The 27303-nt window shown below is 31.1% G+C and overlaps 1 protein-coding gene across 2 annotated transcripts in view; it reads left to right on the forward strand.

Moving 5' to 3' along the window:
• The window catches only part of LOC124537415 (semaphorin-1A-like), a 42411-nt gene that overhangs the window by 12376 nt on the left and 2732 nt on the right, over positions 1-27303 (forward strand). Inside the window, exons 1-7 of one of the 2 annotated variants that reach the window (XM_047114289.1) lie at positions 14453-14773; positions 23123-23265; positions 23881-23977; positions 24319-24370; positions 25853-26105; positions 26845-27038; positions 27120-27261. In XM_047114289.1, the coding sequence (XP_046970245.1) occupies positions 23175-23265; positions 23881-23977; positions 24319-24370; positions 25853-26105; positions 26845-27038; positions 27120-27261 (829 nt within the window). In that variant the 5' untranslated portion in view covers positions 14453-14773; positions 23123-23174. Of the gene's footprint in view, positions 1-14452; positions 14774-23122; positions 23266-23880; positions 23978-24318; positions 24371-25852; positions 26106-26844; positions 27039-27119; positions 27262-27303 lie in introns of those variants that run through there. The other variant, XM_047114370.1, reaches the window with a different exon arrangement.

A 27303-nucleotide genomic window follows, 5' to 3' on the forward strand; every position in this document is an offset into this window, starting at 1 on the left:
TTGATTAAAATTACCAGTAACGACATGAGTAATCTGCTTGAAATTATATTAACGATCGCTCAAATAACTTTTAAATCAATGACTCATATTATTTAAACAACCAATGATTATTAAACGCAACTCATATTATGAATCTGAATTAATAACTGTTATCATTCCGAAAGGACTTGAAAGATGTGTATGAAAATGAGATTAATGATATTCTTTTAACGTGATAGTGTATAATTATATCTTTCGTAAAAAAACTAAAAGTGAGTAATGAGTGATATTTGAAGTCTATACTTATCATATCACATGTAACTGAATTCTGATGACTCATTTGCAAACAATAGACCCACCGGAAGCGATTGTTATGTGTTCTGTAACTTTCTCCAAAACATTGTTTCTGTCGCTTATTACGTGTATGCGTAGATAAGTTTTCTGTATATAAATATGTATATAGTGTTTGTTTCCTTTTACTTTTGGTTGACGAACGGATACAGACTGTTTCGCGCAATGATAATTATTAATACCTGTACAAAAGTAAAATAACAATTTACATTAACACTGTAAATTCAATTATTTTATACTAGTATATCCTAAAAAGTATATGCGGTGTGCGATTTAAATATCGCAACTTCCGATATCACTGATCAATATCTAAATTATGACCAAATATATTCGAAAGCAAAAATTAATAACTATTTTATAAATCGAACTGCATTATAAATATACATTTTATCTATTATTTTATTTGACACACAAAACAGTTAATGCCACAACCTCACATACCAACGTACGTGTACAACGTTTGCTCACCGGTGTCAGCCTACAGCGAGATCAAATTGATATGCTGCTGTTTACAAACTTAAGTACTAAGCAGTGAAAAATGTAAAACACAGAGCAACTTTTATGGTAGGAAGATATTTTCATATAATTAAAACATATCATCAATCCGTTATTTACAGTTACAGAATACTATATATAAAAAACATTCTTTCTATTCTGACGTCACAATCGATATATGTAAGATTATTTAACCAGTGATTGCAGACATAAGTTTCAATCTGAATATTTCCTGCGCCTCTGACGTCTCAATTGCTGCTCTTTTGTAATCAACAATTGTGCCAGCCGGAGAAAAGCTTCCGACACACTCAATAACAATCAGATCAAATTCCTAGTTATTTTAGTCTTGTTATGATTACGATGATTACGAAAACGATCTCCTTGAATGACATTGATATATATTTTTATTTTCGCACGCTATGTTGAATAATAATTGGCGTGTTAAAGTCATTGTGAACTTCCTCCATTGTTTAAAGTTTACAAAGAACTGAAACTAAAATATGTTTATACTACCGAGTAAAATTTTGGTATGATTATAAAGCAGCCAGTGATGGACCCATCGCTAGAATAAACCCTCCTTTTCGCATATGTATACACACGATATTTTCCTTCACAAGCGAACATGAAATGAATTTCAAATACAAATTAAACAAATGAACAAATGTAAACCCTTGAGGCTCGCTTGGCTTCGTACCTATCACCTTCGGTTGTCAGTGTTCTAACCACTAGGCCATAAAGGTTTCACGTATTCCCACGGCACACATTATTCTAAAACTATTTACCATAATTATATTAATTTTCTTTAAAACAATAACGAGTACCCGCTTACTAATACATATTTAAAACGATATTAATTAGGCGCATATTATTACATTATTAAAATTTTGAAACATGCAAGCTAAGTGACCTACATCATACGATCGTAGCACAGATTTTAAACGGTCATCTAGGCCGGCCTATTGTCTGTAAAGAATCCACGGTACAATTTATCTAAGTATCGCAATGTACACCGACGATTGCACGCCTAATAGGATACCGCTTCACAACATACATTAAAAGTGCATTAAATTCCATTTAACCGCGTACAAAGCAAGGCTTGTTAAGTGATTGAAATATGGCTCTCGTGTTTCATGCCATACTGCCATAGCCATGTGAAAATTTAAATCCTTACCTGAAGAATCGCTACACGGTTAGGTCATAATATTATTATAAGGAATATATATTCAATTGTAATTTTAATTATTTATAATTTAGCGTTCCTATACCACATATTCGATTGAATAAGTGATTAGGAATCACTAAGTTGGTAAGTTATTCCGTCTACCGAAAAGATTCCTAGCCCAAATAAGTATGAACTTTTCTTTTCCTATTTGTCGTTCAATATTTTTAAATGTAAGTAGTACATTTAAACGTTATTCTACTAGATACCGACACAGTTCGCTTTTTTCTTATAAAAGTTCTATTTACAGATTTTTTGTAGTATTTATCAATATTTGTGTAGATAAAATTAATAATGTCATTTATTTTAATGATTTGTGAAACTTTAAGTTATTTTAATTTATAATTTATTTAAAAAAAAATTCTCTTAGTCACTTTTGTTATGTCATACGTTTTATCTCAACCAAATTGAAATAACTTTTTATTCATTTGTACCTGAACATTTCTAAAGAATTCTTTGTTTCCATTCCATTGTTTTTCTGTATCTATTTAAAGTATTATTACGTTTGTATTGCATATTTTTAGATATTGTTATATCAAAACCTTTTCAAATATTCTATCCAAAGTTTGTCTAGACAAATAAATAAAGATAAAAAAGACTGATAGAATAATTTAATAGTTGATAAATCTGCTTTATTCGATGCATTTTAACATCCTACAAGAAGAACCGTCAATCAACAATAATTACTATTTTGAATCAAATATATACGTAACAAAAACAGATATATAATTTGTATGATATGTATAATAATGAGTAACATACGCTATATAAAAAAACATGTTTATTTAACCACCGAGATAGTTTAAATAAAGAAATCAATCCGCAATACTTTCACATTCATTTTTTTTTCTGTTTATCTTGCTGTCACTAACGCGAGCGCGCCCCGAGGATTGCTACGGGCGGCTCTTGAACAACATAATGGCTCAGCGAGTAGAAAATATGTCTATCAAAAACAATTGCTTTACATCTAATGATATTCTAAATAATTATGAATGTCACGGCTGGCAACAAAGGCGGCTGATAGGTCACGCAACGGAGATATCGATCATGGCCACACGTGCCTCTGAGAGTCGTCGATCCGACTAACTAACACTTTTAAACCTTTGCCCGCTATGATTAATTTAGAAAACAAACCTCGTGCAATGTTGTTAATCATTAAATCAATAGTTTCAGCAGGTATTACTTTCAACGCTTTTATTTCTTATGAGTATATCGACAGTATTATTATTAAAGATATACCCATTTCGAATACGAAGAAAGACTATTTATGTAATCATCAATGATCAGTTAAGTCGTACAATAAATCAATTATGTACACTTACATCGTTCTATATAATTTTTATTTATAGAAAATATTGTATCAGGTCAAAAAACTCATGGGGATAGAGAGTTGGAAGATTTATAGGAATGCCGAGAACCGGTTCCCACTTCCGATGGCAGAGCCGGCCATCTTCGACTACTAACTCAATGCGTCACTAGTAAATCCCGAACTGTAAATGTATCTCGATTATTTTCCTTTTATAACCTACTTACAACATTACACGACGAATATCCTCAAAGTTATATATTAATATATTTAGACATCATATTGGGAAATAAAGTTTGCGTTCGTCCGTTGTTACATAAATAGAATATCTGTTTTTGGTTATTAATAATTCTAAGAATATATAATTATTAATCACACTATATGAAATATATAAATTTAATATTCATATGTAATTTAATTAGGTAAAACTTTGAATATTATAATTAATAATTATTAATTATTGTCGATTTAAATGACATAGATGTAAACCTGGTTTATTTAGACATCATATGGTTAAAAAAAACTGTAAAAGTGACAAAATGTTGTTCATAGCTAGAGATATCAGTAGCTACACACAACTGAAAGTACTAGCAAGTTGCACGCTATTAACGGATGCCGTCGATCGTGGATATTTTGGTCCCGGAAAGTAGACGCATAAAGTGAAGTACGAACCCGCCTCTAGTCGCAGGCAATAATGCTCATAAGGAAACGCTAAGAACATCGCCTCAGCTCAAACGTTCCACGAACAAATACATTGTTTATATTACTTAGTTAAATTAAACAAACTTCTAGTACCCGCCGCTTAAGCCGCTGGCGAAATCTCATACGCTTACTTGCTAAATAAACAAGGTTAAATATTTGTTACAATAGCGTTTTCTATTTCAATCTAGACAAACTATCGAACACAAAAGGGAAACAATCTTTTATGTGTCTTTTAAAGATATTTGATTTTATATTGACTGAACTGCGAACACTACGACCGGTTTGTTTAATTTAATATCTGTTATTGAATTATTAATATTAACCTATTCATATAAACATTGTGTAACATTTTAAATTAACAAATATATATTTATAGAATTTCGTAATTTTTTATTATGAATTGTCACAAATGTTCTTTGATAAATATTGTTGTATATTATCAATAAGATATTCAATATGTAGCTTTAAAAATAAAATTACATTAATAATAATTGTCAATGCTGAAACTAGAACGATTTTAACCAACATGTGCGCAGCGTGAATGGACATAACTGATTCTCAAGGTCCACTTAGGGCCAATATCGTTGACATGCCCTGAAGACGGTCATTGGCGGTGATGGCTCGATAGGGCTCACAGGAAAGGCGTGATAGGCAATCAAATAATTGAGGTTAAACGGTGTACAGCTGCTCTATGATTTCCATACCGTTCCCATTCTTAACACACAAGTTACACGTTAGCCGACTTGCTTTTTTAAGAAGTAGAAATGAAATAAGTGTTACTCCATAACAAATTACGAAACAAACACTTAATCAAAATATGCGATTTAAAAATAATATATATTGATTTCAATATTTTCTTTTAAATTCTTTGATAATAATTATTATAATGTTCTCAAAAATTAGTCGGTATTATATATATTATTTTAAGTAGGTTCATACGATGTTCATACACTGAAATATAACACTTCTAAACATTTTACCAATTGAAATGATAAAATGAACTATATGACTATTAAGAAATATTATTTGATGCTGGGCTTAAATTTCGCTTACTCATCTGCGTCGGCCATTTTAAAACACGTAATATCCGTTAATTAAATCGTAAAAACAGCTTTTTCATTTAACTTTCGTTCGGTTTATGTCATCATAATACCTCGGATGTGTTTGTTACATTTATGGTGTTACTTTTATATAGTTATTGTTTAAAATAATTAATTGAAATAGACCGCTTTGCGTAATGACAGGAAATGTACTCTCAAATATATATGGATAAGATGCAAATAATAAAGTATTCGATAGTTTTCAAATATAGAACTTTAGTAAAAGTCAAATTATGAGTGACAAATGTGTTTTTTTATGACACCTATGTTTTAATCACACCATTCATTGAATTATATTAAACATATAGTCATAAGAATAACTATTAGTGTGTTATTTAAGAGTAAGGGTGATGGCATGATTTTTTTTAAATTATTAATAAGACGTATACTTTTTTCCCATTCCATTTTATTAGTCGCATAAAAAACTAGATTGTTTTTAATCCTGTTATGTTCTGTGTAACCTACTTCTAAATCAGAAATTGTTTATTTATGGTGAAAGGTCGCGATTGGGTCACCTAATTATATACGAGTAACGAATTATTTTCGGCCAGTCAAATCGAAGAAAATAAGCTGAGACCGAAACTACAGTTAGTCTATGGAAGCTTTATTTCATTTTATCATAAAAAAATCATGTAATATAAATTAAATCAAGCAATTGTCATCATCGTAATATAATATGTGTTATTATATATTGAAAAAACATTATTTCATTCGCGTATTTAAGTGATTTGTAAGAAACATTTTGCTTTTTAATATATAGCTATTTTCCAACTTAAGTCTATATGAGGTTTGGCACAACAACATATAAAAAAAAGTCTCAACTAAAAGAAAGCAAAGATGATTACATACGTAAAAACATATATATAATATTAAGATGAATTAATTATCAAGAAAAACTATTTATTAATTTGCTAATCAAAATTAATATTAATAGTGTCTATATTTTTCCAAGGCTGAATGTTAATATTTTCGTTCTGATGTCTCTAAATTGGATTTTTGGCTTTTAAAGACGTCTATCGTATATCCATAGGTATTTATGAACTAATTTTGACGAATATTTCTTTTAGATATATAAGAACAAATTATGATATCGGCAAAAAAAATTGTTACGACGGACATTGTAAATAAAATTGCATACAGCTAGGTTATAATCGTTTGAAACAGCAATACTATTTATAACGTAATTTTAGCATAACGGTGTTATAAAAGAATATTGTAATAGACTAATTATTGTACCAGTTGCGAAATAATGAATCGCCTGTACACTTGTACAAGCGGTTTTAATTAATTCGTTTCTATTTACTTAGGTATTCGCATTTAAATGAAGTTCAAATACGTTTATATATAACAATGCAATACGTTTCTGTTCTTTTAGCATTGTAAGTAAATTATTTCAGTACGGTTTTATTGCTTTCCAAGCATCAGTATTTCTGTAATTCCAGTGACGCATCTCATTACGGACATCCGCCGTTTGACGCCCGATTCCCGGCACAAATGTTGCAAAAGACAACAAAAACGACATCGCTACAGCTTCGCCTTTAAGTATTGTTTGTTTTTTAGCATTGTTGTTTGTGAAAATGTATATAAATACAAATCCTTGCATCTGCGACTTTCCGTTAATATTTAATACGGAGTTGAGATTGAAGACCGGGACTCATTTGATAGAATTATATACATATAGACTATAATACTAAAATCATTTTAGTCATATCAATATAAACGAACAGACAAGATACGACTAGCTAATAATAAATATATATGAGTTGCTATTTCCTCTCAATGGAAAGAGAGACAGTTATAACCAATATTTAAATATTTGCATCACATTTAAACTATTCAAAGGTTAGGTATACTTGAAATGTTGTAAAATGTTTAATATTTTCTTCCTTCCTTTCGTTTTGTTGAGTTGGCTAAATTTCTTTAGGTTAAAAAGCCAAATTAATTAAGATAAATTGCCTTTAATTTTTAGTAATTTAAAGTCCGTAGATCTCAGTTAAATATAATCTACTCACGAAAAATCATTTGTTTTAGCGGTTAATTTGTTTTTCTTGCACACATTTGAAAACTACGCACAGCAAAGGGCTCAGAACGCATAACAGTTCACAAGTTTAAATGGAAACAAAAGTAAACTCTATTGCTTCAATGTCACAATAGAACAGAAAATCAGACGCGGCTGAAAATAATTTTATTACCAACTTTATGTGATTTAGGTATGAATAGCTTTTTGTAATTTTCGAGTGCTGCCAACTTACAAACTGAACTATTATTGACAATTGCTCGACTAAAACCCCAACACTTATAAGTCCCATCCATAGATTGCCGCCAGGACTATGGGATTGGCACTTTTATAAGCTAGCCACAAGACCAACGAACATTTTACATAAAAATATTGTTACACTTAAATAAAATATTTTTAGAAACAAAACTGGAATACGAAAGCGGCACGCCTAATGTGTTTCGCCATCTTCTCGAGTAAGTGTTGATTCAACCACAGACGGAACTTACGAAAAACGATCAATCACATCTAATGCTCGTACAGGCAGACGTACATGCATAAGAGTATAACGCCCAATATAGAGCAAGGCTTTTCTGTTGTTGAACGAATGTTTGCGAACAGTTTATTAGACGTCTTGTCCATTGTTTTTGGAACGATAAAATAGTTCAACTAATTAACAGCACATCGCGAAACATTGTTGTTCTCATAAACGAAATCATTTAACTACTTAAAGAGCGTTTTAAAAAATAGCAGACGGTAACTTTTCTAGTCAAACATTCCAATTCCTAATAGCTGTTAGGTACAAAACCCTATTTAAGTTCTTCAATATATCGTGCGAAATCTTTCCATGGTCTATCGGATTGGTTGGAGGGATTGTGAGACGTGGGAATAAACTTGGTCATTGTCCTGATATCTCGTCCTAACTGATTAGTACCTAACACTGTGTTTTTAGTGACACAATGCAATTCCCAAGAAGTATTTAAATATCTTATGTTGCTTGTGAGAAATTGCGTTTTGCTTCTTGTGACGCTTTATTGTATGCGATCTCACGGCCATCTTTTATTTAACATTTATATTCACATAAGATTGATTTTGTTATTTGTTTAAATATAGCCTTGTTATTAATTAAGCCTTGTAATAAGCGGAAACAGGATATATATTCACACGTCTGCATATCTTTAATTAATTAAAATAGTAAATACTTTTTGTTTTTTTTTTAATTCGCTGTACAATTTTCCCACTTGTTTTATTCTTTTTCTATCGAGATAAGTAGTGAAAAGGTCGAACGAAACATTAAAGAAAACATCCTAGACAGGAACAAACAAACAAACTCATTATTACATTTATGTATCTAAACTTAAAATGAAGGTTAAGTACAAATAATTGTTATTAGTAATTAATTAACGATCGACATAATATACGAACGTGCGTTATTTCTCCCTCTAATTAAGTAAGAGAGGCGACAACCGCCCGGTCAGTGCAGGTCAAAGCGATTTAATTGTTTGTGATAAGAGCACCGCACTTCGCGTGGGAAGATTCAGCAAAGCTTGACGTCATCAAGACGCTAATTGTCACGTCTTGCACACGTCCGGACCCGCATTGAACACATTTATCTCTTAATTAATCAGTTACGATTAAATTTCCAAAGATATTTAATTAGTATATACAATTTTGCAAGTGAAAAACCCTAAAAATTAGTTTTAACGAATATATTTGGTGTTGTTTTTCAAGACCGATATTGGATAGAGTCGTCACAGGTATTATAGAGTACAAGTGGCTGTGTATGCAAAGATGCAATCTATATTTCCTCATTTTCTTAATCCGGCGGCAATCCAAAATTACTGGAGGGATTTCAAACGCCGGGCAGACTGCAAACGTGCACTGTCAAAAACTTCCAAATTCCTTGTTGCTACAGATAATAATTACTTGGCACAAAACTTATGTTTAATAATCATAATGAAAAAAATCAGAACATTTTCTATTATATTTCATTTCATATTGCAAACATACACATTTAGGTACATAGTAAACGCAGATCATTGAAAAAAATATTTTTCGTTGACTAATGATTATATCTGTCACAGATACAAAAGAACATACTACGATTGTCTTGACAATAGTACATTACACCTTTTATCCACGTATAACTTTCGTTTTTATTTCGAGTATTGTCAGCAACGATACCTATGTAAATAGAATTCGGATCTTGTAATACGAACTGTGATTGTGATACATATATCAGTCTGACCGACCGGTAGGCACGGGTCACTGCGACAACGAGTCACTTCCTGCGGCCAGCGAACATCAGCCAACAAGGACACGCCAGCTGCTGTGAAAATACGAACCGCAAAAGGCATTTCTACCATCGAATAAACAAATAATGCGGAACAAATTCGTATTAACGTCATTAATAAATACATGTTTGTTATGTTCGAAATGCTTTTATTCAGTCATATAGACTGAAATGAATGTTTATTTGTTTTGTAACTTCCTGGTAACTGATGAATATTTTATGATATTCGTAATCAGTAAAGACTAAATATGTGTGTATGTGTGCTCTTACTCTGTTAATATCTAGTTATTATATCTGTTCCATTTTTACCAAGGAAATATTTATTAGCACACTTTTATTAGCTTTACATGTTTGTATCTATGTAACGGAATCTTTCAATGTGATTTTCATAATCTTTAACTCGTCTGTTGAACTTGAAAATTAGTAGTATAAACTATTGAGCGATGATAATAAAATAATTTAATAATTTTGTCCTGTTTTTTTGGCTCTACCATCGCTAGGATAAAAAAAATAATAAAAAAATGCCTCGTATTACAGGTTACCTATGTACTAAGAGCACTAACATTTACCGACACTAGGTGTTTTTTTTTTAGTTTTGACAACTATGACTTTACATAGAAAAAAATATTCAATATAGAAGCTTACTTACTGACTGTCAAAAATAAAAAGTAAATAGCAGAAAAAGTGTTCTTTTCTTTTGTTTATGTTACGCATTGGAATAGATAAATTATCGCGCAACACAATTTAAAGCTAACGCCCTGTCGAGGCTTTTAATGAGGCTGGTCGCTAAAGGTATTTACTTAAGTAATTAATAATGATTATAGAATAATAACATATTCATTATAATGATTAATCGGTATTTAAAACTACTCGTCACGACTTACAACACAAAAAAAATATTTTGTTCGAAAAAGGGTATACATTAAATGGTTACGAAATCGAATCGGGATTTAATTACGTGTGTAATTGAATGTTACGGTTGAGTTACAATGTATGAAGGGACGCGAGATCAATCTGTCGCAGGATGAAAGAGTGGGCAACCCAGGTGAGGCTTATGACCGCGGTTGACCTCGAGCCAATTACCCGACCATTAGCGCTCCGAACACAATGCTCGCTATTAAACGGATGTCCAGTAAATGCCAGCGATGTACCTGAGGCCACAAAATTTACATTTGTTTGGAACTAAATCGACATCAATGACGAACGAGCTGTAAACATGCATGGAATGTGCTCTTGGTCTCTCTAATGACCACGTGTTAATATAAATGTATTTCATTGTATTTGTCAACTTTACCTTACAAAATCATAACCTTGAAAAAGTTTATCTTTTTGATGTTAGTTTGTAGAACATTTAAAATGTATGTCAAACAGAATTGGTAAGGAAGTGTTATATAGAGCCATGATTTTGTTTTGTGCTTTTTAATTATTATATTGTAGCTCAAAAATTGCATATACTCATACATATTGAAAACACAGTTTCAGGGACAATGAACGTAAAATTTTTTCAACAAGACCAGTTTACAATGTTTACATTTTCACTTCCTCTAACAGACATTATAATCATTTGTTCATATGTATTACAATGAAAATTATAAATCTATTTATTCTACATTTATTCATAAAGACGTCAAACCTAAAAGCATCAATTACATTTATATAATTATATGATTGAATAGAAGGCAATAGTTAGAAGTAAAATAATTTATAGGCTTAGAGCATAATGTATATTATAAGAAAATATAATGATTGAGCTTTAAAACGTCAGAATCAAGTAGATTCATTACAAGGATTTTTGAATATTCATATTACAGGATTAGAATGTGCTTTTAATTCAATTATAACATGACGATTCAATCGCACTTCTATGACCCTACTTAAGAATATTTTGGTTTTGTAAGGCTGTCAATGGTCCAGAAGGAGATTCAACCGAGAAGAATCAACAGTCATTTCAAGTTACACTATTCTCAAATAATATTACAATATACACAATAATAGAGATTATATTAATTATGGAAATAGACTAATAAACTACTACGCGCTTTTATTTTTTTTATATACTATTTAGGAACACATAGACAAATCAATTATGTTTCCGTCTTCACATCACATATACAATATATATTATAGGTGATTTACAGATTTCAACATATTAGTAAAAAATAATATAATGTGAAAAAAGGATAATAACAAATGACGCCTTATTCTTGTTATCTCTACGGGCTAAGAGGGATGTTAGAAGTTTGTGTTGGCGGACTGAGATATCCACCAATGTCGTTAGCCTACAGCCGCTATCTTTGGGACACAATATTTTTTTCCAGTAGATAATTTCATCTTATTTTATCAACCATTTTTACTTTGTAATCAAATTAATAAAACTTTACTCAACTGTTAGTGTTCGATGATTGATTTACAATGTTATATATTGATATCAGATACGATTATATAATAGTACCTAATACAGTTTTTAGAAGTAAAAATGTTTGCTCTATTAAATTAGGAAAATTATATCAAATGTAATTATATTAAACCTTTTTTTATCGGAGTAATAACAATAAGAATTTAAGCATAATGTTGTCGACTAGCTTGTTGCGCTCTGTGGAACCACACCCGCCACTGATATGCTAATAAGCTCCGCAGAGATCGTAAACCGTTTCATATCAGATAACGTAATTCGGAGCTAAAATATAATAAGTTAAGAGATATTTTAACGCCGTATCTTTTCTAACTTGAGAGTCATTTGTTTATGTAAGTCAGATTTTAGACAAAAGCTAATTAGAGTTTGTATAATTGAATTTACAAGCTATTCTTCTAACGTATTTCGAATATTTGATAGAGATCTACAATATATTAAAAGAATATATGTAAAATATAATGTTTAGAAAAAAATAGGGACATGTATTGTTTGTGTGTTGACTTTACATAAAACATATTTACGATTACACATTAAATAGTAATTTATGTTGGTATTATTAAAGGACCATAAATTGCAAATGGTAGACAAATGTTTCCTTACCCTCGGGGCGCGCGGTATCCGCTACCTGCCGGGCCTATCCAACATCTTTAGTGGACCTCTTTTTGCTTATCTTTCCAAATATATTATTCTAGCGAAGGACAAGCGATACTTGTAGGGCTCGTAATTTTTATTTTAAATTTCGACGTAAAATTCTTAAAATATTCATAAATTGACTCTGATAATTTATGATTATGGTACGAATAATATTAATACTATCAAGGTTTTTCGAAAGGACTTTTTACAAATTTTTAGATCCACTAACTCTAAGTTGTTACTGTGTGTGTGTGCACGTGTGTAAATTAATGTTGCTTTCGTATTCCCGTCGATCATTTAAATTATTCTCATTTAATTTGGTTATACAGACTACATAAAGAAAAGACGATCGTCTCCACAAAATTAGCGACATTCATTTTCTAAACTCAAGAATTAAAGGTAAACTTATAATCAAGATTCCGACTACGTAAGATATTTTTAATTAAAACATTCTTGATAAGGCGTATTACCCAATACAAGAATGCATAGTTAATAAAAAAGGCGTGGATTTAATATTCGTCGATTCCCATATAAGATATATCAATTTAATTATTTTTTATATAAATTAAAGACCAAAAGATCTTTATTTAAGGATATTACAAACACTTTTGAATCGTCATTTGACAAAATTGTTTGAACTGAAGCTACCACTGGTTCAGAATTTAGATTCCACCGAGAAGAACCGACAAGAAACTCAGTAGTAACTCTTTTCCAACATTTAAAATACAAAGGTATGATCATTAATTACAATTATAGCTTCTTGTATTGAATAATATGTAATAGGCTTATTTTTATCAATATTTATTATTTTTTTAATGCATACTGTTATATATTTTTAAGAATATGCAACTACTAAGTTTATTTCGTTCTTTTCAACCTTATGTTCTGACTATTAAGGTTATGCATGAAATAGGGTGTGATGTATTTTATATAAGATGGCCGAAACCGGAGGGTATAGCTAGTTCTGATATAAAAACATTAAAGTTCATTGACAATAAACGGAACCTATCTGACATCAAACATCACGATTGTAACGCTACGTAGTGGTTCTGGTTACCTAATTAGGCAGAGTGGCTTAGGACCGCCCACTGAGAACTTGTATATCTTTGAAGTTGTTTGCTGCAAGTTTTCTTGCGTCGTGTTTGTAGTGTATCCGATGCCAAATACGCAAATACGAGAAGCGCATCGTTGAATGTATCATGAACTTGAAAACAACCATCCGTGCCTGCTTTTATATACATATTCTTTTAAAAAAAAGCAAGCATATATTAGTACCTGTTTATTTTAATTAATATTTTTTCGATGGTAGCAGATGGCAACGTACAGATCGTAAAGTTTTTATAATATATTTAAGTTGTAAAGACCATTATATCTAAATCCGCTCTCTAAGACGTTAATAATAATGTTGCAGGTATAGAATAGACCCATGTGGTAGCACCTGACACGTTCCCTCGTAAGTCTGACACCAAGATAGAGCGTTCGTTTGCTCTTGCTTTGTAGAGATAACAGAAAAGCCTGTGTACCTGTATTTTTAAAATTTGTATTGCTGTAATTTTACTATTTATAATTACGATATAGCATATCTGTAATACGTTCATTGACTTTATTTTATCTAAAGGTATAGCTTTAAAGAAATCGCGCGGTAAAAAGTGATACCTAATTTACAATGAGTTTCGTAGACCAATTGAGCTTTGCATTCTAAATATTATTTATGTTCAGTTAAGAGTATTTTTCAATATATTTAGCTAAACTTCTAACTCCATCATTACCTACTAAACAACCCGACGAAGTGCATTTCTATTTTATGGCCCCTCATTTAGACGCGACAACACAAAACAAAAAATATTGTAAAACTGGCAACGTTTTGTAGAGAAGTAAACGTGGCAACGACGCACGCGCATATTATTGTAAGAGAGATAGAGAAACTAGTCGGGTAAGTTCGTGTAGTGGCGCCCCCCCGCTCTGGTTGTGGCCGCCAGTGCCGTTGCCGAGTGCGTTGCGAGTGTACGTCCGTGCGTCGAAATCTCCTCGACATCTAACGCCAACTGTAAACACTGCCCATAGCAGACGCGTTACACTTCAGTGTAGGAACCGGTTGCTGTGATCAAAGAGGTTGACTACGATTTGTGACACCGATGTGTTCAGTGACCTTTTTAACTGTGTTTCATTCGAGTTGTTGAGTGTTAATGATAAGTGTCAGTGAAAACAATTTAACGATGCGATGACCTGTGTTTCAAGTGGCATATTGGATTTTTTTACCGAAACAAAATTAAATAAATAAATAAGGTGAGTCCGAATTTGAATTACCTATAAATATTTTAGGCGGTCCGGCACAGCACGGCTTAACAAAAAGCTCAAATGTAGGGGAGAGAAGAGCGTACGCGTATATTGTTGGTACAGAACTCGTGTAACAATCAATTCAATTTTTTGACGGACTGTATTATATAATCGGCATGACCTACCTAAGACGCTCTTTTTTATGTTTACAAATAATCTAGAATAATATTGGAGTGTAGCGTTTTTTATCTTTAAGTTGTTAACTGTCTGAAATTGTTCAATAGCCAATGACCATTATATAGAACTCTTAGATGATTTCACTAAGAATAAAATATACTAAACTGTGGCACATTACAATTTATATTGCTGTATTTTCACTATTTATAATTAGGATATAGCAGATAAGTAGATATCTCATTGACTTTATTTTATCAAAATGTATGACTTGATAAAAAAAACGCGCGGTACAACTGTAGTACCTAATTTACAAAATACACAATTACATATATTAGTACATATATAATATTTTTAATTCGAGTTGTATTATTTACAAATCAACTAAGATAAAAAAAATTATAATTAATAAGCAAAATAACATGTAGTCCCAACCTATAGTCGTAAATATGGTGCACCTACTTTGAAGCAATTGGTTGGCCCGCTCCCCGGACACATACAAGTCGCGCTGCGGGGTGAATTGTACACCATAGCCAAACGACTACGCTTTTGTTAAGCATTCACGTGCTTCAATATGACATTTCATTATTAACATCAAACTCAGCTGTTATAATGAAGTAATAAATAATAATTTTACCCACACATTCTTTGCCCAGTTATATTTAAACTTCGTTTGAAGAGTTTTCGAAGAATAAGATATTAAAATTATAAAACTAGCTTTTATAGTCGTAAAGAAGCATAGTGTTATGACAACTAACAAGTTCAAGATAAATTCGAAATTGGTTACCACAATCTCAGCACATCTACTGATAACTATAAATTAGCTACAGGTAAACGCTAAGAGACCGTGCATTGAGCCATTTAATACCACGGGGACCCAAGTTTTGTTCCATTCAATGTTGTATAGAAAAAAAAGTCATAGCTCAAAATAATCAATAATTTCCGAAAAATACTATAAGAAATTGTTGCTAGATTTATTACTATCGCGAGTATAAAACCCGATTTTATTTTGAGTTTGTAACCTCCTCAGCTGGTTCACACTTCATTTGGTAACATTATTATAATCTAGGCCTAGTCATTAAGGCCTAGTCAATAGCTATAGCTTGTAATACTCATACGTAAACAAAGGTATAATATTGATAGTAAAATTTTATAAATATTAATTTTACTTTACGTTACGTACGAGTATATGTATACTGAATGTAAATCATTGTATACGTGCATGCATAATAAAAACATATTATTTTTATCAATTCGCAATTTGATACAAATATATTAATATCATATTTGAATGATTCACTTAAGAGATTCCTTCCGCTAACGTTATTTATAAATAGAAGTAACAATTACCGCGGTTACTAAATTAAGTACGTAATGAATGAACACATTATCAACATCCTGGGTAATTGCGCATTCATCATATCGAGTCAAGATAATATAAACTGTTGCCATAAGATAACAAACGAGTTGTAAGATGTTGTACGAATTATACCGTTTTTTATATGTCAAATCTATTTCTATATTGAATACAAAATCTATATATTACCACCACGATCATTTATAAACCGAATAGTAATAACCGAATATAAAGAATATAAATACATATTCTTTGTCTATTATGACCATATATATCTGGATTTATATGTGTTATAAATGTAACAGTTTTATCGACATAGCCCAACAAACATTTTAGTCGTATAAGAAGAAATTACGCAACTAATAATTGTATAAGCGTTGTATAGAAGTCGTTTTATTCTGTTGTACGACTTAGTGCCGCCTATAGTTTATTTGACTTATAGTCGGGTAAAAACGTCGTAGGAACGTCTATACGACTGTTTTATACGACTATTACACGGCATTTAGTCGTGTAAGCAGCGTTGTGGCAGTAGAAACGTCTTTGCGACTTTTATACCGACTATAGTCGTATTAGAGTGACGTATAAAACTCCTATACGAATTTAAGTCAATATGACTATTTCACGACATTTATACGACTGAATGTCCTATAAGAGTTTTAAAATACACTAAATATTACATACACCGCCATTAATTTGCGTCTTTGTTAAAATAATTTTACATAGTTGAAATGGATAGAAAAAGCTGGGCAAATATATAAAAAAGTAGCCACTTTAAGAGGAATGTTAAAAATAACTACGCTACATTTCTTACCTCCAATTGTATTATATCGAATATAGTAGCAGTAAGTACACGACAAGTTACCTGTCGATCAATTGGAGATGGTTCCGTACGAAATTTAGTGAGTTCTGAGCAACGTAATATTAATCGAAGCGCAGAAAGTGCATTTAGTTGTTCTATAATAGTTGTCATTATTATTTCAATATACTTATATAATTTTAATTAAAATAACAATTTTAGTAAGGTTTAGATTTTTAAATATTTTTTTTTAACTTAAATAACATGTATTAGTATGATTATTGATTATCGACACCGTATTGTGGGAATCCCGTCACTTCCTCTCGTGGCGTGGTGTGCCAAGTGTCGTAAATAGCCTTTTCTGCGCCCTGTGCGAGCTTCTATAACTGCGCCCTATTTAAGCAGACCCTTTGCCTATTTTACTGTCTCATTCACTAAAACTTAAACGCATTTGTGCGCTGCCAAAAAAATGAGCGCGATGTATATTTTTAATGATACTAGCATGTAAGTAAGTTTGTATTGAAATCGAGTACTAGAGGCTCAGCGGAATCTTAACAAGAGTAAAACGAAAAAACAATAATCCTGCCCAGTCTGTCTGTGAGAGTCTACGCCCTGTGCCTGGGCACCGGTGGCACCGCCCTATTTACGCCACTGGGTGTGCCGAGCTGGTACTGCTGGTACAAAAGGCGGTTGATTTTAAACGGAGAGTGGGGTAGAAGGCTAGATTGTGTATTAATGATAGTTCCGATTATGATAGCACAAATGAAGCCCATGAAAATGATATACTTCGTAATAATCTAAAAAAATGGGCATAAAATCTGATCAATTATATCACGTACCATTTTTTTTATAAAAACTGAACCAATAAATACTCAATAGTTATATAAAATAACAAGGTTTTAAACACTTGACAAATACTAAACTGAACTCTAATTTCGTTTTCTATGGCGGAATATTTACAAATCCAATAATGACATAAAATGAAACGTCGTTTAGAAGTTGTATAAAAGTCTTTTCCTGCACTTGAAGTCGTGTAAAGGTAATTTTTAAAACCTACTTTAAAAAATCTCAATAAAATATTATTTATTTACTGAATTACACTAGCGCGTTCATTATATAGACAAAACTAGCGCATTATACTCGATAAAATTAATTTCCCATCAGATCAATATTCCTTGAACTTGAGTTTCGAAGTAAACACATAGATGAATAAACAAAAAATAATGTTCACAATCAATGAAGTTTGTTCGTGACAGCTTTCAAATTCAATTTACAATTAATATTTTATCCAGTCACTTTGACAACAAATATAGTCTTGTAAGAAGCGTGTTGGATACTGCTATTCGATCAAATGTCGCAAAGCAGCGGTAATAAACACTATAAGTCTGCCGCACGACCTCTATACGACCACTATGCGACCACTATGCGACCAAAAAGTAACTTATGCGACCGCTACATGACTCTTATAGGACACTAAGTCGTATAAAATGGGCCTTTTCTTGGTGATGTCGACGTTATAGCGGCGTAACGGCGACCAGCTTATAGAACCAAAAGTTACTGGTGGCACGTTGTGGCGACCTTTAAAATGTTTGTTGGGAGGTATATGTATATACATATAATTGTGCTTAGTTTACTTGTGTGAACTGCACAAGAAATAATTTCATGAAATCCAATTAATTACCTCGAATAAAATGGTGTGTTGGTCGAGAAAGCCAAACCTAATCATGTTGAATGTGATCTGAAAAATTTAAATCGAAACAAAGGATCCAACGCAATTTTCAGAACTCTATTATGACTTGAAAATTTACACCGACATAAATCACAATTATTATCGTCTGTGATGATATAATATTAAAATATACACACATTATTCTGAAATCGATATAATAGTATTTTTGAAATATTATATTATCGAATATAAAATCGCTTTACAGCGGCTTAATGATTTTAAACATTAAATCATAATAAGCAAACATTAAAACACCTAACTCTCGCTATTCAAACAATGACTAACAACTATCATTCATATTATTTGCTTATTGATTCATAGTAATTAATGTAATTTGTGATAACGACTTGGTAATTAGTAAAATATATTTTTTTAATGACTGAAGTAAACTTAATGACTTTTGTACTGATATTATTCTACCTTTTTATTATTATAAGCTTATCTTCATAGTATAAAACAAAGTTGCTTACCACTGTCTGTCCCTATGTATGCGGATTTTGAAAAAGTTTTTTTTTAATGGATAAATTGATTCAAGAAAAAGGTTTATATGTATAATACATGCATAATATAGTAGACTTACTTAGTATTAGCATTGCAACCGTGCGAAGCCGGGGTTGGTTGCTAGTTTATGATATAAAAATAAAAAATATATTTATTTCAGGCGGACCAAAAATTGTATTTTTTACCCATAACCATTGATAATACCTTTCTATAATTCGAATCCATATTCACAGTATTCATCTAGGTACCTAATTATATGGAGTCATTGAGCGACATTTTTCCGACACAATGCAACACTCGAAAGTTTTTACTTGAATTATCGTCGTAACACCATTTTTAATCATCAGTGTGATTAATACATGATAAGGATGATATACGAACAGATAAAGAATGACTCGAAAATTGTATTTATTAAAGATCACGTATTTAATTTTCTAAGCAATCTGTATTATTTCGCTTAGAGTTGACTAGATTCAATTTTAATTGCGAAAACGGTTCAAATGATTAATTATCTTGCGTCATCTCGTTTTAATGAATTTGTAAGTTGTAAAAAATTAACAAACAGCTATTTTCGAATTTATTTACTTTTAAACATCACGGGTTTTTTACTATAGAATATTTAAAGTAACATTAGGCAAATATGCAGAAAACGTATTAAATAAATTTCGTTTAGTCAATGTACCTATATAAATGTAAAACTTACGTATTGATAAGTATATTCAAAACTATTCACCATATATTTAACTATGCACATATCACACTAGGTTGGATAAAATTATGTATAAAACCAGGCAAATAATCTCAGCATATTTGTCAACAATTAAACAATTAACAGATTTTTATTATTAAGGCTTTAAAATGTAGACTTCTTCCTTTTCATCAAATTCTGTTTAGTAATTTGTCCGTGAAAGAGCAACATATAGAGTTACTATTGAATAGATTATTTAAAAAAAAATTATAGTTAACTTTTATTGCATTGGCATAACATACATCATATATTATAAGTTAATGGCATCCAAACCTCTACTATTAACTAGAAGTCCGAAATTGTACGCTATTAATTTAAAAGAGCGTTTTGTTTATATTTGTGTTCAATCATTTTTAAAAATGTACAGAGTATATAACTATATGTACAAGGCAAATTTAATTAGGCCGATCATATGGTTGATTAAATATTAAACTGCATTTTTCCTGAACAAAAGTGAAAGGTGTTTAACTGAATTCGATTCCGCATTCTTAAAATACAGTACGTATAATGTGTATTATCGGGTATTTATGATAAATAAAGACAAAAATGTCAAGACATTTGCTATACTAATGTATTTAAGAATTTTGCATTGATACATAAAATACACGTCCAAAGTAGGTAAGGTTTTAGGTTTTGTTCTTTACTAAACGCGTAATGCACGTTATAAGTATCGATAAATCGTATAGTTAAAAAAAAAAGCAATTTTGCCAATAGAAAAAATTAGCCGAGTTAGCCCAGTAGTAAAAGTACTTGAACCCACAACCGCAGATTACAAGTTTATTGCGCGTTTTTCGTGTGCTAATTTCTATTTATAATTCATCTCGTTGATTCGATGTCGAAGGAAAACCTTCCTGTTCCCCAAAGAAATAAACAAAGATCTTATAAATTGATCATATGAATATATGATCATATCCACCGTTGTGTGATATTTATCTTGACATTATACGACGATACAACAAATACATAACAATACATACGCATTAAGCACGATTGATGATCTCCATTAAATCCTTTTTCGAGTCTCAACACGTATGTAGTTATCCGCTATCCAGTGCACGTTCGTTTATATGCCATACATTTCACGCGTGACATCGCCAGAAGCTGCAATAAATTATGCGCTGATACGAAAAAATACGATAAACTGTCTCAATATATTAGTCATATTCTTATGTAAATTGTTGGAAAAAGGTACACGAGAACCGCAGCTTCCCGCATAGCGTGGGATCGTTCGGATGCAGCACCACAACCACCGCTTCGGGCTCAAATGTCAACCACATCTATATAATTATAAGCCTACCTTGGTCACGCTACACGCATGTGAGCGTAATCCGGTCGAGAAGCCATCGATATGAAAATAATTTAAACCTGTATAAGTGTATATACATTTTTTATGGAGCTTTATCCTTTTTGGTAAGCGCAAATAAAATGAAACCTAAAGAACCGTTAATATATGTAGTAATTCATTCACATAATATATCAGCAATACAAAAGCCCCATATACTAATAGGCCTGTACTATTACCTTTTATTTATTTATTTTTTACTTTATTAACATTTTTATAAATTAGTGGTGTATTAAAAAAAATAGTTAGGTTGCCTTTAACAAACTAAAGTCGGATTACATAAAATAAAAAATACTTCGTAGAAACTCTATGAATACTAAAAAATAAATATACCCTTGAATTTTTATGACTCCAAAAGATAATACTAATGTAGTTTTATTTTAACAACATTTTGTCATTAATAAAATGTATAATTGAAATTTTATTCCTTTAAAACTTGTACACCTCTTCTTAATTAATTATTAATGAGTACAGTTCTAATTTTTGTATCTTATTTCTTAGTTTATTAACCAACGGTGTCATGAAAATGTGACACTGCTGATAACCGCTCATTTGGTTGATAAAGTAATTGTGTCGGTAGATGAGTTACCGATAAATTTCAGATTTGTAAGCGTAATATCGTAATATTACGCTGGCAACATAATCAACGCCTGACACCACATACAATAAAATCGCGATAGAATAACGATTTATCCTGAACTATACAGTAAATCTAAGAGTCTGATAAAGTAGAATAGAAAATATTGCATTATACACGCCCCCGATTCATCCTTTTGTGTAACATCTGCGCTGCGCCTGTGTTGAACAGCCGCCTTCTGTTACATTAAAACTGCCAACCCTTTTTGATATTACAGCAAATTCAATTGTCTATGATCGTTTCGTTGCATATAATTGTATTATATCAAATATAAACTCAAAGGATGCCATAATCTCGTATAATTTTCACACAATACTATGAAACACAAATGTTAATAATTTAACCGTAGAGTTTAAATGAGCTACGTAAATCCATACAAATGCTAATGAAATACTAAGATCAAGATACATTTTAATTAACAATGTATAATTAAGGAATAAATAAAAGTATGTCTGGTTAAGTTAAGTTCTCACGATCACAATTCTAGTTATCGTAAAAAACGAGAATGTGAATCCAGTCTGCACGGATGCATGCATGGCTCATTCTCGTTACACCGAACGGGTGGAATTATCGCCAGGCGAGCAGATTCATGTCGCATGCTTTGAATACGAAATTATCTCTTGTCTATGTGGAAAATTGGCGCCCAAAATTAGAAGAGGTTAAAAATATTGGTAGAAGATACTTTGACGATCATTTTCATGAATTCGTCCAGTATTCATTTTTATTACATGCACACTTCTTAAGATAGTAGACATGGATAACTTGTTATCTTTGAGTTACGATTAGCTCGGAAACGAGGCAATCGTAATGAAAACAAGTTGATAATTCATTACGTCCTTTACGTTATTTCTTTTGTTTTGCATATAATTTTACAATTGATAACGTATATAATATTAACTATATGATATTAAATATTATCTTATTATAAATATAAGTGTCTTGTTATTATGTATGTATTATTTGACAATTTCATAGTTGTTTTTACTTATGAATTCTTTATTAAGTATCTTCAATACTCTAATTATTTTTGGAAGTATGTATAATTTTTTATTAACAAAATGTTACTATTTTCAGAAACGGATGTGAAAATGGCGTGCTTCGAAATGGTTTTTAGGTTTTAAGCAATATGGCCGTCGCTCGCGCGGTCCTGGTGTTGCTAGCGTCCACAGCACAAGCGTGGATGCCCGATGCTAATGCTCGAATCCATGTAAAGTATGGTAAGTTGAAATTATAAAAACAAATTATTTATAGAACGAAACTTTCCTGCGTACCTTCGAGAAAATATCCAAGTAACCCAAAAATAATTGTAGGAATAGTAAACTGAGAATTTACCTGGGTTATTCGTAACATTTTGTTAAGGAGAATTGTAGCCATGTTATTTCAAAGCTATGTAATTCCACCAAAAAAGTCTACCACAATGTGTTCATTATGTGAGAACTTTAAAATGAATAGTTATGAAATCGAAGACTCTCATTGTCGTTTAAGCGTATACACCATTCTTCAAGTGCATTGTTCCTTTGAACGACTGCAATTACTGCTGCAATGTTTAAAAGCTACAAAATGAATTGATGAAAAATCTTTCTAATGGCTCATTAAATAATTAATGACATGATAATTGGGACATTATAATATATCTTAATTGTTTCACAGATTTCTATGAAAATTTAATTTCCATATATATAAATATCCTAAGAATTCGGTATATTTGTTTAACTGTCAACAATATAAAACGTTATAATATTTAATGACAATAATTGTAAAAAAAATATGATTGTTCACTTAATTTTATATTAATTTTAGTGTTCAAATAGTTACAAATTGGTTTATTACAGGCGATGACCTTACGGAACAGTTCGTGGGCAACACAACGGGACCAAACCACTTCCGTATTTTAGACAAAGATGACTTCTCAATTTTAGTCGGCGGCAGGTTAGTTTTAACGAACTTGGTAATAAATTTGAAACAATTTTTATCCGGTCATTGTTTATAATTATTAAGTTATCATAATAATAACGAGAAACAAATAAAAGCAATAAGACGTTTCTTTATTTTAGATGTAATTTACAGTAAATATATCAAAAATTAAAAAATATATTATTGCTATTTCGTGAACTGCGCTGCCCGGCGCTGTTTGGGTGCCCAACGCATTATATTACTAGAACGAAAAATTATTTAATAATATATATCCTATAAAGGAATGAATAAATATATCGTCGTGTAATTAATTTTTTTATTTATATAAAATAATACATACAATATATTTTTTTTAGGAGTACTGTCTTCAACCTTAGCCTGTACGATTTATCAGAAAATGTAGAACAGGTGAGTTATAAACAACTTTATTTGTTACAATTAAACAACTGACGTAAGTTGGGCGGAAATGAAGTTAACAAAGAAAAAAATTGTAGGTACTTACCGTCACATGTCAAACCAACAATTTTTACCAAAAAATAACCCAGAAAAGTTTTAATTAGCTAACAAAATACAGATTAAAAATTAAGTCCGTGATTAAAACCAATTGAAGTAGGTAGTGTTTGTTTTTTTAAATGATTGATGTTTAAACGTAACGAATATGTTTTTTCTTTACCAATGTTCTTTAAACTTTATATTTTAATACAACACAAAAATAAATCCCAGACATGCTATTATTATTAAGCAACTAGAAATCACCTTATCTTGTTCGTTATCAATTTTAAAACATGTATGATACGACAGCTTATAAACGGTAGCCCAGTTTATTTTTGCTATGTAGTATTTTTTACAAAAATCTAAATACACTTCTTGAGGTTAGGGCTAAATATTTATGATATGAAAGATATACAATATAATGTAATATAAAAATATAACTATGACGTTTCTTAATTATAGTTTTACAATAAATAATTAATAAGCTAAATTGCACGTGATTGAACATGATTTTACGTTAATAGTGCAGTTTCAATCATTGCTTGCTTGCATATATTTAAATCACCTATATAAATAGATATGTATGTAGTTGTTGATTTTTCGTGCCATCCGAGTCCGTTATATGAATAGCGCATTTTAATTTAATTTAATTTAATTTTAACCAATCAGCATTTTAAATAATAAATTATTTCAAATAAGAAATTATTACCGATACTGATTAGTGCTAATATAAATCAATATCCCTCTCTTCGTTGAATCAGTATGTTTGAAAAGTCTTCTATGAAAACATAATCAGCCTGAGCATAATGTTTATAATATGCGTATCGTAATAAAATTATATAATATAACAAAGAGGATATGCGTTAGTGCATTCTTTTGCGTGCGAGGAATAGTCTCTTATGAATACATTTCGCCGTAAGCCTCTACGAATACATACTTATGTACTATATACTTACAATTTGTTATTATTTAGTTATGTTATTTTTACTCATTTGTATATTAAACGGTTTAGACCGGCGATATCACCGTCATGCAATGCGAATAATTTGACAGAATTGTTCTAGTCACGTTATAAACTTGTGATGGATGTGCACGCGATCAAGTTTACTTATTTTCTTGACGTCATCGTTCCGTGGACGAATTTTTAACACTATGACATAAAAGTCTAACTTTTATGCACAAGTTTAACTTTTGTTAAACTAAAATGAATCTAAAAGTTTGAAAAAATATATATATGTAAAAAAAGAATACATAGAAGTCCCTTTGACATAAATTGTTATATATTTAGCGAGACATAAATAACAGATATTATTTATTAGCCGTACCGGAAATCAATTTTATGAAAAGATACATTTTTTATACACACATACATTAATTGACTTTTTATTGTCTCATCAGCGTTTAGAATGGCAATCTACGGATGCTCATAGAGAACTATGCCAGTTGAAAGGCAAATCTGCAGATGACTGTCAGAATTATCTTCGTGTGGCGTCGAGGTCACACGGACGGCTAATGGTATGCGGCACCAACGCATTCAAACCCATGTGCCGACGATACAACCGACACATGCCAAATCATCACCTCGAAGAATTTGATGGGACCGGCAGATGTCCGTACAATCCGCAGCATAATTCTACGGCAATATTCACTGGTATGTATTTCTATGAACTATTATTTGTATTACTACTCTATTTTACGTTCAAATTCATTATAATGTAAAACGAAGTTAATATCAGCATCGAATAAAATCATCGCATGTAATTATTCTTTTCTGTATAATATGTACGTAATCATGTACGTACGTTTACAAAAAACATGAGTCAAGTAAATCAAATATAAATTGCATTCGAAATTGAGTCTGTTTTTTGCTAAATACGCAATCAACGGGAAGACATTACTTACTGTATCAATTACAAGCTATAATAGTGACAAAATACGGACCAGACCTCGCGCCTCGAGCACGCTGAGGGGTTGTGCTAAGCACGATGCACGAAGTCAGCGATATTAATCGATTTTATTACCATTACAGTTACCTTCAATATCTATTCAGCGTTAAGTTTAAATGTGCAGTTATGCTTCGATGACAGTTATACGGACTGTTTTTGTGATACTAAATTACCTATAAGTTATATTTGTAGCTTTGAAATGATTAATCTGTTTATTATTGTTATAATACCGCGAAATTTTAAATCGATTTAAAAATGATCAAAAAAATTTAACTATAGTAAAATAAGGTTAAGTAGGTAACTCCGTAATTCCAATTATTCACGAATACGCTTGTTAAATCATAAAACGGTAAATTACCAACCAAAAAATGTGCAAAAAAAATTAAAACGCCATATTAAATATTGAATGAATTGTAGTAATTGATAATATTTCTTTTTTTGTAGATGGTCACCTCTATACGGCAACGGCAGCTGACTTTTCTGGCTCAGAACCTTTAATATACAGAGAACCTGTTAGAACTGAACACTCTGACTTACGACTATTGAACGATCCTTCGTTTGTTGGAGCAGTTGCGTCTACAAGTCATGTGTATTTCTTCTATCGTGAAACTGCTGTAGAGTATATGAATTGTGGAAAGGTCAGTTACTATACAATTTCTTTAATTATTTTAATAAAAAAGGCCTTTAAAAAAGTATCTTAACCCAATGTTTATTTTTAGGCTGTATACTCAAGAGTTGCCCGAGTTTGTTTAAATGATAAAGGCGGCCCACACCCTTTTAACGATAGATGGACATCATTCCTCAAAGCGCGTTTGAACTGTTCAATACCCGGGGAATACCCATTTTATTTCGATGAAATTCGTAAGTATTACACATGATTACGAATTAAAATATTTAACGGTA

The sequence above is a fragment of the Vanessa cardui genome, chromosome 1, assembly GCF_905220365.1.
Source record: "Vanessa cardui chromosome 1, ilVanCard2.1, whole genome shotgun sequence".
In the NCBI taxonomy this organism is placed as follows: domain Eukaryota; kingdom Metazoa; phylum Arthropoda; class Insecta; order Lepidoptera; family Nymphalidae; genus Vanessa; species Vanessa cardui.